The sequence below is a fragment of the Perissodus microlepis genome, chromosome 7 (assembly GCF_051167445.1).
Source record: "Perissodus microlepis isolate ML-2025 ecotype Zambia chromosome 7, ASM5116744v1, whole genome shotgun sequence".
Taxonomy (NCBI): Eukaryota; Metazoa; Chordata; class Actinopteri; order Cichliformes; family Cichlidae; genus Perissodus; species Perissodus microlepis.
In genome coordinates, this window is record NC_140467.1 from 37,228,725 (window position 1) to 37,249,440 (window position 20,716).

The window sequence follows — 20,716 nt, forward strand, 5'->3', positions numbered from 1 at the left end:
TGTCCTGGTCAAAAATGACTCCAAGGTTCCTCACAGCATTACTGGAGGCCAAGGTAATGCCATCCAGAGTATGAATCTGGTTAGATACCATATTTCTAAGATTTTCAGGGCCGAGTACAATAACCTCAGTTTTATCTGAATTAAGAAGCAGAAAGTTAGCGGCCATCCAGGTCTTTATGTCTTTAAGACATTCCTGCAGTTTAACTAATTGGTGTGTGTTATCTGGCTTCATGGACAGATAGAGCTGGGTGTCATCTGCATAGCAGTGAAAATGTATGCTATGTCTTCTAATGATGCTGCCTAAGGGAAGTATGTATAATGTAAACAGAATTGGTCCTAGCACTGAACCCTGTGGAACTCCATAATTAACCTCAGTGTGTGAAGAGGACTCTCCATTTACATGCACAAATTGGAGTCTATTAGATAGATATGATACAAACCACTGCAGTGCAGTACCTGTAATACCTACAGCATGTTCTAATCGCTCTAATAGGATATTATGGTCAACAGTATCGAACGCTGCACTGAGGTCTAGCAGGACAAACACAGAGATGAGTCCACTGTCAGAGGCCATAAGAAGATCATTTGACAATAAAAAGACAGAAATGGGATGTTAGATAAAGAAAGCCAAAGTGGAACAAAAGAGCAAAGTCAAAAGAGTGTACTGGAAGCAATTTTACCTTTTCACATGTTTTAGGTTACGTTTTGGTCTGGTGTCTGGTAACTTTAATATAAATGATAGTATAATAATAAAAGTCATTATCAATATGACTAATTGAGTGCAACATTTATTGTAATGTAACACTTTCATTTTTGATCTTCAGTAGGCAGTAGTAAAGTAAGAAAAAAAATTTTATATAGCGCTTTTCAAAACAGTGATCTATTACAAAGTGCTTTACAAACATGTTAAAAATACAATTGAATGAAAATATCTTAATCACACAAAAACAGCATAATACACAAAAGCATTATAATAAAGCATGATCTTGAGGAAAGCTACTATTCCATTTCAAAATGCCAATCCACACCCTGTGGCTGTTGCATTACTGAAGCAAATTTACTCCTATAACAATGATCTAAAGTACAGCTCGAAACTATGCAAGACTTATTTAGCAAAGAATTTGTCATCTGGTTTTCTGTGTATAGTGGCACAGAAATCAGACCTCGGGGTATTTAAGTTGTTGTGAGAACAGTTTGATTAAAGGGTATATAAGTGCCCATTAAAACAATTAACACTGTGGGAGGATCTTCAGGAAGCATGTCGCCACATTATCTCATCAAACTGACAGCTATAGTGTAAATGTATAAAAGGCAGTGGATACTGCAAATGGACCATTCTTGGATGAAAGCAGTTTGGGTTACAAAATGGTTATTTTAAATAAAAGTTGTCGTTTCTATCCTGTCTGTGACTTGACCACATTTCCTATTATCTCTCAGATTGGATTACTAAAAGTATGAGATTTTAAAAAATAAAATTAAAAGTAATAGGGCACTGTGAAAGTGTGGGCCTCTGGAGACTAAGAAAAGTGTGTTGTTGTTTGCATATGACCAAGCCAACCCTGATCACTAGTGGACCACACAATAGTCTTTTGATGTGTGGCGGTTGTTTAATACTTTGGAAATATTCCTTCCAAACAGAATGATCATACTGTCTCAAAAAATGAGGAATTTCCTCGAGTCAGGTGAGGATACCAGGCTACAATACGAAAGTGCTGAAAACATATTTTCAGTATTTATATACAAGTGGGAATTTCCACCACTAAGCCAAATTTAAATGGCATGTGGAGGTAATCTTCAATATTTATGTGATTGACCTATTTTTTCATCAAGACCTGGAATAAGAATGAACACTGTGAAGCCCTTTTGAAAAGAGCTATGCAGCATATGGTGGCCTGGTATCCCACTTCAACACACAGTGTAAGACAGGCTTAATTCTCACCTTGAATATGTCTCTTGATGTAATTTTCTTTCTGTTTTCCCTCCATCTGTTTTTTCATTTTCTTCAATAGCCTTGATTCTTTAAAGACGCAGCAACTGAAGCACCATCTTATATCACCTCACATTCTATTTTCATTTACCTGTTCTTCTCCTCTCTCACTCCTCTGCTCTTCTTCCCCACTTACCATTCTCCTCTCCTCACTTTTCATCTCTTATCCACGGTTCCCTCCTAAGCTTTCCCCCCCCTCACCATAACCTCTGCTTCTCTCCCCTCCTACCTACCATTAGTCACCACCTCCCGCTCCTCTCCTGTCAAAATTTCTCTTCCCCGACTCGCTCCCTGTTTCAGTCCTTTCCTGTAAGGTCAGCCCATATTGGATCGATCAGGGTCATCTATCTTCCACTATCTCAGTGGGCGTGCCTCCTATTTCAAAAGTGATCATTAGCCAATCATTAATCTAGATCAGACCATCAGACCATTAACCAATCTTTAATCTGGATCCTGTTTAAACTCGGCCTGCTGATTGGGTCCCGGGTGACCTCTGACATGTGAGTTACCAAAGAAACACATCCGTTAAACAATGTATGATTGGGTGTCCTCATACATAAAACAGGTAGCTGTCTGGTTTCGTCTCCAGTAAAATCTCACAAATCTTCCCACGTGACACATAATCAATGTGCTGTATTTTTTTTTTTTTTGACATGTCGGGATTATGAATAAATGACACCAGTACCATGCCCATGACCATGTCCGCATTTCTTTCGCACTGACACTGTGAAAAGTGAGGGGTGGCTGGGTTGTAAAGTAAACATGGGGTTAAATCTCCTTGGAATGTGCGCAGAAAGACCACGCTCTGGTGCCAGTGGTCTCACCAGCACAGAGGCTGACTCGAGCCAAGCAGCGCGTGCGCTCTGGAAAGCTTCTACTTGGGTGTCTTTTGTTTTTCTGGGTGTTTTTTTAAGAAGGGGGAAACGTTTTAAAAAAAAAAACAGCTGCCTTTGCCCCTGCCTTGTGGATGATAATGGGATGATTTTCCTTTGACTCCATTAAGCTATCAGACTTTTCCAGAGGTGGATTTCACTGCTTTGGAATGTGTTTGATGCACATTAACCTTTTTCGACCTAGGCAGGGCTTGCCTACACACTCTGCTGCATTTTCTTTTCTGCCTGTGGAATATGTGGAAATGTTTCCGTTTGTTTCCACGACATGTTTAGTAATCCGAGGCTTGAATGATGAAAATCTTTTGAGATGAAAAACAGCACTTTTGGAGATCATTTTTTGCTTGTGCGCGGCTCGTGCCTAATCTCGCGCCTCAGCAGCCTGTTGTCTGTGTCCGAGGGAAAACGCACAACTTTACCACGAGCTGGAACCGGTCCTGTTGCGGGGGCTACCGCTGGTCTGTGCGGCACACCAGGGCCACAGGCAGGGGGCCAAGACGCAGACCAACGGAGCGGTCCCGGTGTTCAGCCGCTGTGTGGTTGGACCGGGCATCCGGAGGAGCTGTGGAGCGGGGATGATGAAGTCGGTGGGGATGGTGATGATGAGTGGCCCGGCAGCGCGACCAGGCACCAGGGTCTTGCCACTAATATGTTTAGTGTTGTGCGCTCTCATCTTTCTCCCGATTTGCGCTCACTCGCACCCGCAACCGTGCCAAGTGCTCAAACGAATCGGCCACACGGTTCGGATAGGAGCTCTGCACGTTCAGCCTCGCTTGCTCTCTGCTAGGGCTGTCAGCGGCTCTGAGGACTGGGGAAACGAAAGAGAGTTGACAGAAGAGCAGCAGTTGGAGTTGGAAAGACCGTTTAAAACAAGTGCCAGTGCGCCTGGGTATGGAAGCCTTAGGACTAGAGCGTCCGTTAACAGTCAGCGGGGCGCAAACAGGAATAAAAGCCAGGCACGCCAACGGGAGGAGAACACCTCGGCGGAAAATCGCGTGTTCGCACCCCGAGACTCGGTTTTGCTCGCCGTCGAGGCTCTGAACCGGGCTGGGTTGCTACCCTACAATTTATCCTTGGAGATTGTCATGGCTGTTGGATCCACACTCGGAGAACTGCCCGCGTTCTCCTTTTCCTCTACGGGCAACCCCGAAAACGAGGACCCGCTGTCCTTCGTGGAGAGTGTATGTCACACTGTGGTTGTGCAGGGGGTTTCTGCCATGATCGCCTTTCCACGGAACAGGGACGAGTTCGTCAAGTTGGAATTCGTCTCACTCGCGCTTCAGGTACCTGTAGTCAGCGTTGTGCAGAAGGAGTTCTCGCGCCACAGTAAGGTAAAAAGTTATTTCCTAGCTAAATTTGAACTGTTAACTGTTGATTGCTTCACTTCGGCATACAACTGCAATGTGCTGTGTCTGCATTGGTGTGACGTGTTATAGTAATATAACGCAAGAAACTTTACATCGCAGTCTGACAACCTCTTTAAAGTGCGTGTACACCATGCACCGAATGCATGTAATTTATTTAACTAATTTAAATACGTGTGGATACAGACTACAGTGCACCGCGAGCCATGAGTGGCCATCATTTAAGCCTGGGACTGGAGCTAGAAACGCCTCCTTCAGTGGCTGATTGTTGATGTCCTTTCAACAAGAGCACAGATCTTCCCGTTCTTGTTCAGCGTTTACCCAGTCAATCAAACTTAAATGGCACAATTTAAGGTGAAATGGCACAAGCTGGCTTTCATAACTCTGAAACTCTGAAAAAAAAGTTTCATTAAACAGTCAAAGACAAAAGGAGCATGGGGAAAAGCCGCTCTGTCCATGGTGCTGAAATCTGCTGAATTTAAAGGGTGTTTCAGCAGAAAAAAGAGCAGTGCTTCTCTTCTGCAGAATAAAATGTTTAAAAATGTTTTGATTGACAGTGTGTAGTCAACAACAGTGTGCACCTAGCAGCACATGCCCCGCGGTATAGATACATAAACAAATACTTTGTTGATATTCAGAATCCCACTATGTCTGCATAAGTAGACGTTCAGCACTGTGGTGAAGGAGGTTACGGCAGTATAGTGCAGTCAAAACTCTTAGTCATAAGTCAGTGTGATGCTATATTTTGACATCTCATTTGCTGGACAACGGAGGTAAAGGCAGACAACACTCTTTAGTTAAATCACTGTGTTTGAATGTACATTTATGACCTAACACCTTTCCTTTTAACAAAGAAGTAAAATGTTGCTCCTTTAGCCACCCAGCTACAAATATTTAGCAGGCCCATATCTAATAATGAGATTAGTGTCAGAAAACTGTAGCATACAAGAAAAACTCATTCATGCAGAACCGTTTTAAGCTGCATAACACTCCTCTCATTGGACCAGTTCAAGCGGTGAATCCACATAATAAACCATGGAGGAGGTTTTGAGTGTATTTCGGTGGTTTTACAGTGAGGCTAAAACTTTGCTTCATTTTTTTTTTTACATTATACCACTGGAAATACCTTGAGTACAGTTCCTTGTGTATACCATATGGAGTCCAGACTTGGCAGGAAACCATTACATCACTATATATACTAAAGTTTGCAGTGGTGTTCTGATTTTTTTTCCATATACCAATATACACCCCTTATTATTATTATAAATAATGAGGTACTTTAATACTTCAGTAAACATTTCTTTTGGCACAAACATATATTCTTTTGTAATTGTAACTCTTTATTTACTCAGACTTACATATATGAGTCAAAAGTGCTCAAAAAATTTTAATAGCTAGACAAGTTGTGAAAAATCTGAATACTTGTTGTTTACAGACATCATATATATCTATATATATCTATATATACACAAACACAATATAGATTCTTGTCAGGGCTTTTGGAAAATAAAACAATACCCTGAAACCAGTATAAAATGATATGGATTTTTATTCTGATTTATGTCAATTTTTAACAGTTAAGGCAAAAGAAGCAGCAGTTCTTAAGTTGGAGATGGTTGAAAAATAAACTCTTGCACAACACACCAGTGCGAAGCTTGCTGGTGGAGTTTGCAGCTAAAATGAGAGCAAAGGGGAAACTAGTTAGTAATGTAAATACTATATTCATTAGCGTGGAGGGGCATCAGTAATAATTCTGTGGAAAAAACACCTGCTGTGAGTTTGCCCCCTTATTTGTTTGTGCTATCGAGCACAAGAAGGAATAGGCACACGCACATTCCCAAAAATGATTTGGTGTAATACACTGTAAACCTCTTTAATTGGGTGATGCTACAAAGAAGAGATATTGCACATCAGTGAGAGAAAGCCAACAATCTGCATGTGTTTCTGTATTTGTAATATTCTACACACAAACATCCAAAGGAGGGACAAAGAATGTGTTTTTTTCATGCACACATCCAAACCCATTAGCTGGACTGAAGGGTTCTGGGATACTTGCCACCTACTAGGGTATAGTAACGTGTGTGTGTGTGGCTTTGTCAGACAGTTTGTGTCTGTTTATGTGTTGGTGTATGTGTGTGCGTAAGAATGTGTGTGTGTTTCTAGGATAATATCTAATTTCCTGCTCTGTGCACAAGGAACGGTTTCTCTGTAAGGAGTCAGCAGGTGTTTAAAGTCAAAACTGATTCCTAGAAGTGAAATAACAGTAATGGATACAGCTGACAAACCAAAAGTTAAGGATGATTGATTGATAGAGGAGTAGATGGGAAGACTGTTGAATGGAAGGATGAACATGTGCAAAAAACTGACTAGGAAATAGTGTGTGCAGTGCTTGTGTGAGACTTTTAGAGAAATGGCTTAACTCCCTTCTGACTCAATCTAGTTTCACTGGCAAATCCCAACTGCAGGCTGACAGCAATTTCTCTAAAACATTTTTTGTGTGTGAAAAGTGCGAAAACTTTTTGGATGTCTTGAGATGATCTCATTAGTGTTTATTTCCTCACTTTGTTTGACCTTGAGTTTTTATTTTATCCTGGAAAAGTTTAAAGTCAAAGTTTAAAGACAAGGTTCACAGCTGAACATTTGTGTAATACAATGAATCATCAAAAAAAAACCTTTTGATAACGTGATCTGCCCACAGTATGTTATGTAAGTGTCAGAATGATGAAGCTGCATGAGAATATGGAGATTATGGAGCAAAGGATAAAGTGACCTCAGAGTAAAGGAACTGGGCTGGGAGTTGTGGTGAGTGGTTTTGATAGCAGGAAAGGGATGAGAATTTAGCATATAAAAGCCAAAGAACTGAGGAACTCTTGGCAAAAGGAAGCTTTCTGGGAAATACCAGTCATCTCAGATAGGGGGACTTAGTTTTAAAGTGGAAATATATCCCATGCTGACCCAGAGACTGTGGAAAGATAGCTACATACACGCATATATACAGAAAGACAGAGCATCTTCACTGACAACTTAAAGGATATATGCAAATATCCATTGCTACTTATTCCAGTTATGTGTCAGCACTAACTGTATGCGAAAAATCAACATTGCTACCATAGGGTATGCGCCAATATCATGATGTATGTGCAATATATACCATATAAACACTTTATTAGGTATACTGCTCCAATGTAATCAGACCTACAGAAAACATGCAATAAATTCTGTCTATACTGAGCAGCCTTTCCACATAGTGTCATGCAAATGGTCATTCAGTTTGAGCAGTCGACTTGCAATCTTTAAAACATCCAGCAATCTAACAGTATATGTGGTATAAAAAAGTATAATAGGCCCATGTTAAGTGCTAAGTTTAATATATGTGCAAGAATGCCTATGTAGCCAAAGGTTTGAGCTTTAGACTGCTCTTAATCCTTAGTTTCCATCATGATGTCAAGAGAGTGGATATCATTAACGCGATCATCTCAGCCACACAGCTCTAGCTGTGATCAGTGCAGTATCTCCCACGCAGTGTTCAAACCTGTTTGCGAGGGCCATCCAATCAGAAGAGACTTGGCTTCAAGGCAAGGCTGGCCTTGAAGGGAGACAGAGGATGAACTGAGGGTGCAGATAGATAAGGATTATTTTGAACTGTGGATCCTCCACAGCTTTTCTAGTGGAATACAAAAATAAAAAACATGAAACTGGTACTGAGCGTAATAGGTCTTCCATAACAATTCAGTTGTTCTGCAATGCATTCATTTAACTAAATTGGTTAACTAACGACTGTATTACAATAACAAATGGTAGATGGTTATTGATTTTTCTTTGATTAGATGATTAATTGTATTAAGAACAATAACTAAGTCATTACTGGATTTGTCCACTGGCTCATGAGTCTGTCAGTCCATGCATTCTTTTACCATACAGCAACCTCTGCAAGTTTCTTAGCACAACAAGTTGCAGCTAATGTGTTTTAGATGTGGAAATCACAGGGGAAAATCATTTTTTGAAGCAAGGAGGGATTAAAAAAAGAGAGCACAGTGACAACAGAGCCGGGATTTCACAGCACACTGAAAGCAGCAGATCTCTGTATTTATGTAGGGGAGCAAGGAGCCACACTCGGTACAATTTTTTTTCCTGTTTATTTACATGAAGAACAAAGAGAGGGTTACAGATTTATGGAGATCACAGTGCAGAAGTGCCGCAGTTGAAAATAATCCATCCAATCCTCCTGGAGAATGAGAGCAGGTGAGACTCTGATGCCCTGTGGACTGCATTACCATTTTCCTCCCTGATAGAGGACTTTTAAATCTGAAATAAAACATTTGCAATTGCTTTTGTAGGTGCTTTTGTTCCAGCAACAATCTATCCATGTATATGCAATAAGCTGATTAATAAATATCCTATTTGCATGTCTATTAGACAGAGTGATTAACGGGATAAATCAAATTAAACAACAGATTAATCTAATGAACTTTTTTGTGCAAAGCTTGTGTAAAAGTTGTAAAGCAATTAAAGTGAGTCACTCAGGCCCCTTAAACAACTTTAATTCTGTGTTTGGTGTTGTGGGTTCAGGCAAGCAAACAAGTGTGCGACTGATTAAGTGGCATATTGTATACTGGGTACAGTATGCTGAGGTATACTGACGCAGATCTGGCAGCTCATGCAGCTCATGCAGCCCTCTGACCTATTTAATGTTATTTCAAGTATTACAGGGATGAGAGTGTCACCTTTCAAATGTATCTGCTCTGATCTATGTGTGTAGTCTGCATTTAACTGATTATTGTAAACAAATTAGCAAATTCATTACCACCAAACAGGAAATAACTATGCCAATGAAAGAGCTTCAGACTATAGCTCAACACTATGGAACTGAGTGTTTTGTTAACAAGGTATGTCTTTTGGAACCAACCAGTGTAGAACAACTTGAAACCCAACATCAATTATTCACCTTAATAGTGAATTTGATTATTTATTCTCTGACAGTAATGTCTTCAGACACCTGCTGAGTTCAATATTGACTCTTCTTTTATCGTGTTTCTATTCTGAGACTCTTGAAGAAAATATTTCAACTGCTATTAAAACCAACATGGTCTTTCATTCATAATTTGAATACATCAACGTACGAATAAAAAAGACTTTTATAACCTTTCATGAACATAAAATTAAATAAAACTGAAACTAGAATTAGAAACATAAACTGGAAATTTGCAGATTCTGGTGAAATTGCCGTGTTACTGCCGTAAGCTGCGACTTGCTTTCAGTTTTACATAATAATAGTCCTGTAAGCGACCTGATGGTGGTGCTGCGATGAAAGTGGGTTGGATTGGATTGCATTAAAGAGTTAACTGTTAAGAATGGGACTGTGTTCTTTAGCCTTTAGTGAATTCGAGTAGCAGAAATTTGCATCAAGCAATATTTGTTATTGTACTTTGGCAAACCTTAAATGTGGCACGGGTGTAAAGACTAGCCAGACTACTGATAAAACTTTAAGTTCAAGAGTTATAGGCATTTCACTTGATTTGGCATGATATCTCAAATCAAACAGATGTGCAGAGAAGACTGGATTCAATATAAAGACCGGCACTGCTGTTTCATAGTTGGTTACAAACTAACGTGAGCTCATAAAGTTTGACATTTTGAGCAATCATGGTTTTAGCGTGCTGGAATAGTGGCAACTGAAACTCACTGGACACTTCATTGGATACACCTTGCTAGTGCTAAGTTCGAGCCTTTCTCTCTTTGGAAGTACCTTAATTTTTCATATCTGAAAAATTCCTCTCAGGTTTTGGTCTAAATTGGTATGATGGTATCACACAGGTGCTGCAAATTTGTGGGCATCAAATCTATGATGTGAATCTCCTGTTCCACCACATCCCAAAGGAGCTCTGCTCAAACTGGATCATTTTTGTGCCAAGAAAATATTCTCCACTCCATTAAACCATAACTACCACTAAGTGTTGGTAGAAGGCAGTGAAGTGTTTTTCTTGTTGTTTACACCAGATTTTGAAACTCATCAGACCAGCGAGCCTGTGTTAATCTTAGCCTCAGTTTCCTGTTCTTAGCTGACAGCAGGTGTACCAGGTGTGGTTGTCTGCTGATATAGCCTGTCATCTTCAAGGTGCAACATGTTTGCATCAAGAGATGATATTCAGCATACCATGGTTGTAATGCATAGTTATTGGAGTTACAGTTTCTTTCCTTTTGCGGCTCTAAGGAGCATGGCCATTCTCATCAGACATATGGCATTTTTATTTTAAGAACTTCCACTTATTGAATTGAATAGTTTCTCTTTTTTGGGTCATTCTCTGTAAACCCTAGTGATGATTGAGAGGGGAAATTTCAGTAGATTAGCAGTTTCTGAGACACTCAGACCAGGCTGTCTGGCACCAAAAACTATCCCACAGTCAAAGTCACTTAAATCACATTTTTCCTTATTCTGATGCTTGTTTTGAACTTTAGCAGGTTGACTTGACCATGTCTACAGGCCTAAATGCATTGAGTTGCTGCCACATGACTGGCTGATTAGATATCTGTGTTTAATGAGCAGTTGAACAGGGGTACATAATAAAGTGGCAAGTCAATGTAAATAACAGGGGGCTGGGGACTGTTTATCAGCCAGTGTTTGTTACTTAATTTAATGTTAGGGGCAAAGTTCCAAAAAATCAGCAGTTTTGTTTGTTGCACTGCTACGGTTGGAAATAAGTTTTCGACACTGGCAAGGATTTGTTAGCGGATTACAGAATAACAGAACAAAGGAACCAAATTCAAACATGTCAAGTGTATGAAAACAGTTAAACCAGCTCTGACCTATTTAGAATGAAAAATGTCTATTAGAAGAAGAGTAATACGAAATGTGTCACCAATGGTGTAATACATGCAATGCTGCATTACTTGCATAAAGCGCTAAATAAAGCGCAAAATTTTTACCTCTGCAGGTGGTACAGCAGATTTAAAACTTAAAGCCAGTTAGGCCGTACATTTTGGAATAAATCTATTTCATGCTTCTCATTTTACTTTCTTTCTAGAAAGATGCTAAAATTGGTGAAAGGTTTTCCTCACAGCAACAACACTATGAGACTGCACAATTTTATTGTATCAGATGAGGTCCTAGTGGTAATCAGCCACCATGTACTCATTGATCTGTCTAGGTCATTAATCAACTGCTGAAATTATGAATCACATAAATTCAACAAAGGTGTAAACTAAATTAAATGTTGTGGTGCTGAGTAGGTGAAAGGCTCTTTTGAAACGAACTGCAATTCTTAAAGTGACTACACAATTAAAAAATGTGATTATTTATAGAAACAGGTAAGTGGAGGTTATCCATTATACACAGCAAACTATGTTAACTGAAGACAAAAAGTAACTACATTTGGATTTATGAACCCTTCTCTTTCTCCTGTTTCTTCTTCTGCTCTTCTGTTTTATTTCACTTCCTTTTTCACCAACATCATTTCTCCACTATCCTCATGTTGCTTTTTCTCACAATATCATAAATTCCAAAACCAATCATCTGATGCTGTGTCTCTCTTGCTATCTGTCTCCCATATACAAAATCCAACTGATTCCCATCGACACTTTGTCCTCCGATCACAACATTTTTATTCCCTCCTTTATTTCCTTCTGTTTATGTTTAACTGTCCCTCCTCTCTATCTCATATTATTTAATTCCATTGCCTTTGCCATTTTCTCATCCATTTATTTTAAATCCTTAAATCTTCTCCTCCTGTCACACCTATTCACCTCGTTCCTTTTTAAATGCACTCCTCCACTTTTCAAAATACAACTTTTTTTTTACCTTCCACTCCATTTGCCAATTCAACTCCCATTACACCTGTCCTCCTTTTACCAACTTTTCACAGAATCCTCTACATTTCCAAATGGCGATGCGAACTGTGGAGGCTCCACAATCCCAGCTGCTCTACACCCTGCTGATGATGAATGGCTGGTGGGACATCAGCATTCTGCTCTGCCAGGAATGGAATATTAGTGACTTCCTTTTCCTCATCAAGAACAACACCCGCTTTCACCTGGGCACTCTTGTCAACCTGACAACTATTGCCTTAACCTCTTCAGTATCTTCATCTGCACTATCAACCTCAGCGGTGGCATCAGGTATTGCAACCTTACCCTATTTTTCCTCTGCTGCCTCTTCTTCTTCATCATCCACTTCTTCTAAATCAGACCAGCAGCAAACTCTCCTGCGACAGCTGGAGGCCCTTAGAGAACACTCATCTACAACAGGATTGGTGACATTTGGGTGCGACATTCGCGAGGTGCGACGTTTGTGGACGCTGGTCACGCGGATGACGCTTCCAGAGTTTCACTGGGTCTTGGGGGACAGCCAGAATGTGGCTGAGCTGAGAACAGAAGGGTTACCCCTGGGGTTACTGGCCCATGGGGTCATGGGATCCCCTTCTCTGGATCACTACGTCCATGACTCATTAGAACTCGGGGCGCGTGCCGTGGGCAGTGCTGCCCAGGATAATCCTGCCTTGGCACTCATACCAGGGACTACCAATTGTATGGATAAACAACAGAGCAATGGGAGCTCGGGGGAATACTTGGCAAGGTAGGGAATATACAGATACAAAGTTTCATGCAATGTCCTCAAACTCTAATAAGGCATTCTATAAGCACGACTCACTTCCATAGGGTGCAGTTATTATTCTGCTACTGTATCGGGGGGAAGAACAGTCAGTTTTGTTTTGTTTTTTATATTTGCTTAGGCCAATCACAAACATTTTTGGTTGTGCAACATTTATAAAATGATGGTGGGGGTGAGTCTTCTAAAAAGTGGGTGAGAGCACGTTTTGTTGGAACATTTGCACATGGGGAAGCAAGCATTCATCATGATGACACAGCTCTGTGGAGAAATGTCTGGCTGTGTAAGATCAGGTCTTTGTAGGTCTTATAGCCATTTGAAAGAACCTAGCAGGCCAGCCGTACTGCATCCAAATCTGGATCAGAACTTGCCACTTTCAGTGTGTAGGCTGTGAGGACACATGTTGTGTTCTGTAATAAAGGAAATTTTGAAAATGGTTAGAGGATAGTGGGAAACAGATTGCCACCAGCATAGTGGATCAGTGTAAGGCTTACTATATACATGCAGTTTGCAAACCAGACAAACCTAAAAAATGTTGTGATAATTATGCCCCACAAAATGATTATTTCAGCAGCTTAACTTGATGGATTTTGGTATAGATGTCTTTTCTATATTTCTTCCCGTACAATAACAGAAAAAAATGATGTGTGTCAGTTCAATGTTCATGTAAAATCACCCAGGTACCACTTTACTATCTTACCAACATACAAAGGTATTCTGCCCATAGTACTAGTAAACCAAAAACATTGTCTCTTGCCTTTTTCAAACATGCAAAAAATGAATTCATTGGCAAAAATTAAAAGTTACCCAGTACCAGCCAAACATATTAAATGTGACACAGAAGACAAAATATGCACATACACTGATCTGCTTCCGTTTGGGTTACCACTGCAGCACCACATTCAGTGAATATAACACGCTTGAGAGGTTGATGGAACGTTTGTGATAATCCAGTTAACTAAACTTAGTCATTCAGGATTGCTGAGTTCTTATGGAGTCCATGATTGACAGCTAGTGCTCCACTAATTTGTCAGAACAGCAACTATGCTTGCAAAATGCATGGTATCATCTGGAACAGGCATGATTATGCTCTCTCAGTATGACTGAGTGACTGATATAGCTTGCAGCCGCTGGCCCAGGGCAGTTTGCCAAATTACTGGAGCAGTGGCGATGCCAAAGATCAACTTACTGTATTCATATAGACTCTTGTGAGTATGATGGTTGTTATATTTTCCTTTATAGATATAGATAGGGCCCAAGCAAGGTAATCTCTTAAAAACTCTCACTGTGCTAAAGAATCACAAGTGTCATCTTTGCGTGGGATTGGATATTGGTCTATACGTATTATGGGATTCAGTGACAAATAAGTTCTTTGCCTGTTGTCTTTTTTTCCAAAAGATACTGTTAGCATTGCCCACTCACATCAGTTCTTTACAGCTAATATTCCTTGGTGTACCGAATACTGAAACACTGCTTAGATTTTAAGCCGTATACAACATGACTTGCCTGTGAAACCTTGGTCTTGCGCTCTCTTCAAGCTCAGTCAATCCCCTCCCACAACACTGAATCTCTATACAGTATTTCTGACACAACTTCAATTCTGTTTGGCGCATGGCCTTTATCTCATGCCAAAGAGACATATATGTGCCCATATTTCACCTTTAACTTCAGCTTTTGCAGTACTGTGATTGTCGCTCCTGTGTAAGTTATCAATCCCACATTTGTATATTTCAGGTTGAGTTTAGGAACATTTTCCTGGATGTGAGCACTGACCCACTGCCTAGTTTCATCTTTCATGGCACTCTGTAAACATTAGGTGTCAGCCATATAACTTCTGTCACTGACAAATCATCCTCATTTGAGTCTCTCATGTTACCTCTGTACCTTCTTGTCCTTGGTTCTTGTTTTCTTTGTCTGTCTTTAATTTACATATTTTCTCTATGTACCCTATTTTATTGCCCATCCTGCAACTTTTATCCTTAAACCAGAAATCTGCAGGATGGTGCAACATTTTAACACTTCTTAATCAAGTCTGAGTTTTGTGTACTACTTTATGTGTGCTGTGTTTTCCATAAATATGGAAATTTCCAAATTGCAAGTCAATGTTAGTCTATATTCTGTCAAAAGCCATTTCAGATTGGCCTCATTGCTCAGTCCACACACAAGCCTGTTCCTTAGTGCGTACTCCCCGACATGGCAATGCTCTCCTAATCTATGAAGCTCTGCCATATACTCCAATATGAATTCAATATTTGACTCATTCCTTTTGTAAAACCTGAACCATTCAGCTATCGCCAGAGGTGTTAGATTTAAAAGCCTCTTTAGTACGTCTGAGATCTCATCAAAAGTTTTGTAAGCCAGTTTGCTAGCAGGGCAAGTTGGAAGTTTTAGTGCCCAACTTTTTAAACAAAAGATGATCATCTATCCATATGGCCCATACTCCCAGACATTTTTAGTTAGTTTTGTTTCCTTTTCACAGTGTAATTACTAGTCCTACTAGTCCTAGTCTAGTCTTTGTTCAACACTTTCAACACTCACATCCCCTCCTCCAGCTAGCTTTCCCATCATCCTAGCATCTATTCTAGGACGGACAAATGAAAGTCCACTGAAGTCGCATCAATAAAATCTGATGCTATTTTGCTCATCTGTTGCAAGGTAGGGGTGTGTTTTTCTTATCTTTGTCTCATATATTAACAGCAGTCTTCAATGGATTAAACTACAAGATACAGTTTACATGCCTTAAATCTTAATCATGCAGGTACAACTCTGCTGACTCACTTATTCTGTTAAATAGGTATGGTAGGTATGGTACTAGTAAATAAAAGTAGTACTATTTGCACTTTTTTCAAATATGTAAACAATGTGTCCTTCCTCTTACTACATAGCAATAGAGTTACGTATAAAGGAGTGGTTATACATATTTTAGACCATATTGTGCAAAATAGGTTATATTATATATTCAGCAGAATATTTTGCATTCTTTGTATTACAGTAAATATCTGTTAGTGTTTCAGGGCTCTTCTTTCTGTTATTAATTAATGCACCAATTTAGTGGAGCTTAGGCTTCATTAAATTAAATATACATTTTAAACAGTAAGACTTACACAGTACCAAATCTGGGTTCTCGCCACCCAACAATTAATCAATAATATCCAAATGTACAGTGTATACATTACTCTACTTCTTTCATATCTTTCAAATGTTTACTCGAGCAGTAACAAATAATTCATACACACCTACACCGTCTTGCATTTGCACAGCATGTAGTTTATGGGGATGCACACTGTAGTACAGTCAATAACTGCAGCACTGTGGTAAAATGCTAATGTGTAATGAATTGCATTTAACAGCACTGTAATCTGCAGCTGCTCCACTCTAGAGATGTAAGTGACAGTGGATGTGTTTGACCTTTCCTGCTAAGATTCTCCTCAAAACACTCGAATCAGCAGAATGAATATCCAGTGAAGGTAATTATTAAACATGATGAGCTCAGAGGTCCTGAAGGTCCTTCCATTGCTTTACTTTATTTAAAAAAGGGTGTTGATTCATTTGTCAGTGTTTTACATATTGCAGAAACACTTGCCAAACAGGACCTTTTGTCCAGTGAGAGTCCTCGTGCAGTCTTTGACCCCATGAAAACAGGGAGAAACTACTTGATGAGGTTTAGTTTCCTTTGTATGTGATAGTGGTTCTAATTCAAGCTGTTTCACACATGAGTGATTTGGAAAAGTCAGTCGCACACCTGCCTCGGGAAAATCTGAAAGTATTGGAAAGACTTATATGGAGAGGCTAGAGAAAAAAGAAAAAAAAGCAAAGATGAATGTTTGTAAGCAACCTGCAAAGATGAAAAAAAAAAAGTTTTTCTCCCCAAATCGTTCGTTTCAGTATTTCTAAAGCTCTGAGACTGTTTGGGCTGTCTGATCACATTCATGCTAAAGGGATTAAAAGATACGGAGAGTAGACTTATATTGAGTCAGGGTCATCATCATCTGTTACCATTACATTTTTTTTCCACACTATGAAACATATTACTGTGTGGAGTCTAACAATTACATTAGCTTTTCTTTTCTTTTTGAAATCATTTGTAATCTTATTGTGGAGGCAGAGTGCTTTAGTGGTCAGATAAACTGACCCATCTAATCTTTTTTTTTTCTTTTTTTAAAAACAACACTGGCTGTGGTAGCTGGAAATAATAGATGAGAAACCTAGAAGGCACAAAGAGGTTAGAGCAGCCAATCAGCAATCTTAAGGGTGTTGGTCCCCTGAGTCCCTGTGCAGATGTGTGTAAATGTCATTACATCTTTGTATATGGTAAACAGACTAGTACTTGCATACCATTTTATAATCTAATTGACCAATCAGAGTTAACTCTGTATGCAGCCCACTGAATTGAGTTAAACATAATTTTTTCTTGAAAGTTAAAAGAATATATCTGAAACATGCACTTTGTTAAATTATGTACATTTTTGTTATGTTTTTTTTTCTCGCCTATAGCACATTTAAACAACAGAGGCTAACCCAAGGTAGTGCCTGCTAGGGGGATGCTGAGGCTTGAACCATTGACCTTCCTGTTAGTAGATGACCCACTCTTCCTACTGCCCCTTGTATGACCACTTACAGAAATCTGCATATGAAAAAAACATACTAAACTAGTATTGAGAACACATATCTATATTAGACTATATGTAGGAGCTGTATTTTCACAAGCTGAAGAACATCAGGTACTGAACTAATCGAAATATATTTATTTTCGATAAGAGTTTTTAGGGCAGAATTTATATACACACAGAGGCAAACTCACTCCAAACCTTAAAAACAAAACCTGTCCAGTTTTGGGTTTTTTTTGTGTGTGTGTCTATCAAAATACATATAGCAAAGCCATGCTCAAAACAAACTATAAATAAACATGAATAGCATCAGTGCTCTTACAGTACTAAAACAAGATGAGAATAGTTAGTAGGTAAAGCATGAATGTAATGTCTTCACCAAATGTCTCATGCTCTAGCTTCCTCTCACCAGAGGAAAAGCAAATGTTCTCTTTAGATAAGGGGCTTGGTTTCCTGTTGTTAGACTTTTTTTTTTTTTTTTTTCTGCCTGTCCCGTTTGGCTCTTTTGCCATCAGAATTATTGTCTAAAGGCGAAGAAAGATGCCCAACGGATTTACTTTACCAAATTGACCATCCCAGCCTTGCCGTAATGGTCCATTTGATTCACCTTTTATTGTTTATTTTATTTTCACTTGCTGAATTGACCCTGTGCACGAGAAAATGCTAACTTCCTGGTTTGAGACCGGATGTGGGGTTGTACATTTCCGGTAGCTTTACTTTGCGGTCAATCGCTACTGCTTAGATATACTCCAAAATCATGTCCAAAACTCGAAAACGGAAAGATCGCGTTAAGTTACAAAGAGCAGAAGGTGGGAACACTCACCACTGTTGTGTCATAAAAAATCTAATGATCAATTTTGACGTTTAAAGAGTTTAGATCATCAGTTGTTTACATCACTCAACACAAGCAGAACTGCATTACTGCAGCAGAAGACACATCGTCCACATTCAGAAGCACATCTCTGTATAGTGACTGGTCTTATGATTTAAACAGGCAAATGTTCAGCATTCAAACTACAGGTGAAGAATAGTCAAACCAGATGTGTCCCCGTTATGTCGATATCAGCTAGTCAAGTACACACCTACACAGCATGTTAACAAACCGTGAAAAAAGCCACACAAAAAATGAATGATTGCTGGTAAGGGTTTCTATACATTAGTATTTACGAAGGGTATGTTGTGACTTACCTTCAAAATTACAGTGGTCCCTCGCTAATAACGCGGTTCACCTTTCACCTCGCTGTTTCACAGATTTTTTTAGTGCAAGTTTGCACGTTTTTTTTACGTCACATTGTGTCCTGCGTCCTGATCGCTGCAGACGATCTCCTCCGTGACGTCTCTCCTGTACAGTACAGAATCGCTGCATCGATCGCTAGCAGTGTGACTCTGAAGTGCAGTACTGTATGTCCACGATGTCCACCAAACGTTTTGCACTGTCAAAAAATAAAATTGGCTACTTGATTTCACCTATCGCTGGTTATTTTTAGAACATAACACCCGCGATAAACGAGGGACAGCTGAGAAATATAACATTTGAATCCCTTTTCTCTTTTGCTCTGAGGCACGGGGAAAAAATATCGAAAAGTCGATGAACATCATTTACAAATATATTGGGTAAATGCCCAAGACATCTATAGAAATGTAAATCGCCGCTTGATTCATTCATTTGCTTAACTTGTTTTGGACCGTAAACAAGTTAAGAAAACGAAAGTAATAGAATAAACAACATCACAATGATCTATGGGAATATGACAGTAAATACTAAATATTAAACATTCTTGTGCACCACGTAAGATCGACAGCGCACAGTGTGCTTTGAGGTAGGAGCCAAAAAGGGTGTAGTTTGTGTGTGTGATCACCCGTGTGTACACCTGTGAGCATGGACGCGCTTGTTTTTTAAAAGGTTCCTTCATGTAATGATCTGCTAGAGGGTGTGGGGAGCCACTGCCCCGTCCTCCAGGGCGTGAAGCAGGTATGGAGGAGATCAAAACTCCAGACATCCAGAGGCCCCCAGAACACAAGAGCCCAAGGAAGACTAACTGAGGGGAAGCCGCGCCACTGTCCCAGAAAGAGCTGAGGAGAGTCCCAGATGAGGGGTCACTCAGCAGCCGCGGAGCAGAAGCCAGGGGGGGTTGCAGTGACGTGCCCGTGAGCTCCGCCGGCAGCCAGCTGTGCCTGAGTGACCGAGCCCCAGGCCGAGAGGCCGGGGGCACCCCACCTCCGAAGTGGCCCGAGCGAGCCCCAGGCTCCAGGCCCCGATAAGCAGCCGCCAAGGAGTGAGCCGGTGTGTACCTGGACGCCCATTCCTGTTGTTAGACTGATCATTTAGTGAAGTCCAACTAGGGCTGTGCGATATGACCAAAATATCCTGATATAAGAATTCAATTGTCCCGATAACGATATAAATCACAAAAATGTAACATTTTCTGTAAATTCTGTGAATCTCGGGCAGCTCGACTTGCGGGAAGTGTTTCCAGCTGCGCGTCATGTAGCTGGAGTCGAGTGTTTTAACCGATGCATGAAACGATACATTTTTAGACATAAGTTGTAACAGCCGCCGTTTTCTTTGTGAGTATTTATTACACGGCGTGCTGCGGGGAAAAGCCTGTTCTAACGTTTGAGTCTAAGGTTTCTTTTTTAGCACCTGGCTTCTCTTTTTTACTTCTCATCCGTAAATAATCTGCTCTTTCACGTGATTCAGTTTATTTTGAAAAGTCTCAACAGGATCTTGAGCTTTATTGTGAAAGATTTATGTGGAACATAAACAAGCGGACATGCGATGGTGTTACCGTCGTTGTTGCTAACCAAAACGCATAAAAACAGGCGCTTGTCCGTCCGTAGTGTGGTTATATTAAATAACTAAAAGAGAGAACTTTAAGAAATTAATTTAGCCACTACAGTGACCATCAGAACGATGAAAAAATTTATTTTGCGACACCACGAAACAAACGATAGCGTAAAATGAAATGATAGACGTTTTTATATCGTCATCCGATATATATCGTTATATCGAACAGCCCTAAGTCCAACCATAAAAATACACAACAATTCTACAAATCAATTCAGCATGACCTCAGCCACACCTCTAAGGGGGCCGTTAATACAGACAGTGGCAGACTTCTCTCCCTGGACCCTGCAGCCAGTCAGAAAATGCAAATGAGAGAAAATCTCAGACACATTTAACAGAAGTATCTGACATTTTTCGGAACAAAACCACAGCAGAACATGTATATAATGTTAGCTTAACTGAAATAGAGAGGCCATAT

The 20,716-nt window shown here is 40.0% G+C and overlaps 1 protein-coding gene across 1 annotated transcript in view; it reads left to right on the forward strand.

The window, feature by feature from the left end:
- The first annotated feature begins 2,783 nt into the window (after window positions 1–2,783).
- Window positions 2,784–20,716, forward strand: part of grin3a (glutamate receptor, ionotropic, N-methyl-D-aspartate 3A) — a 65,489-nt gene continuing 47,556 nt past the window's right edge. Inside the window, exons 1-2 of the mRNA XM_084934865.1 lie at window positions 2,784–4,208; window positions 12,101–12,810. Of these exons, the coding sequence (XP_084790991.1) occupies window positions 3,453–4,208; window positions 12,101–12,810 (1,466 nt within the window). The 5' untranslated portion in view covers window positions 2,784–3,452. The remainder of the gene's footprint in view (window positions 4,209–12,100; window positions 12,811–20,716) is intronic.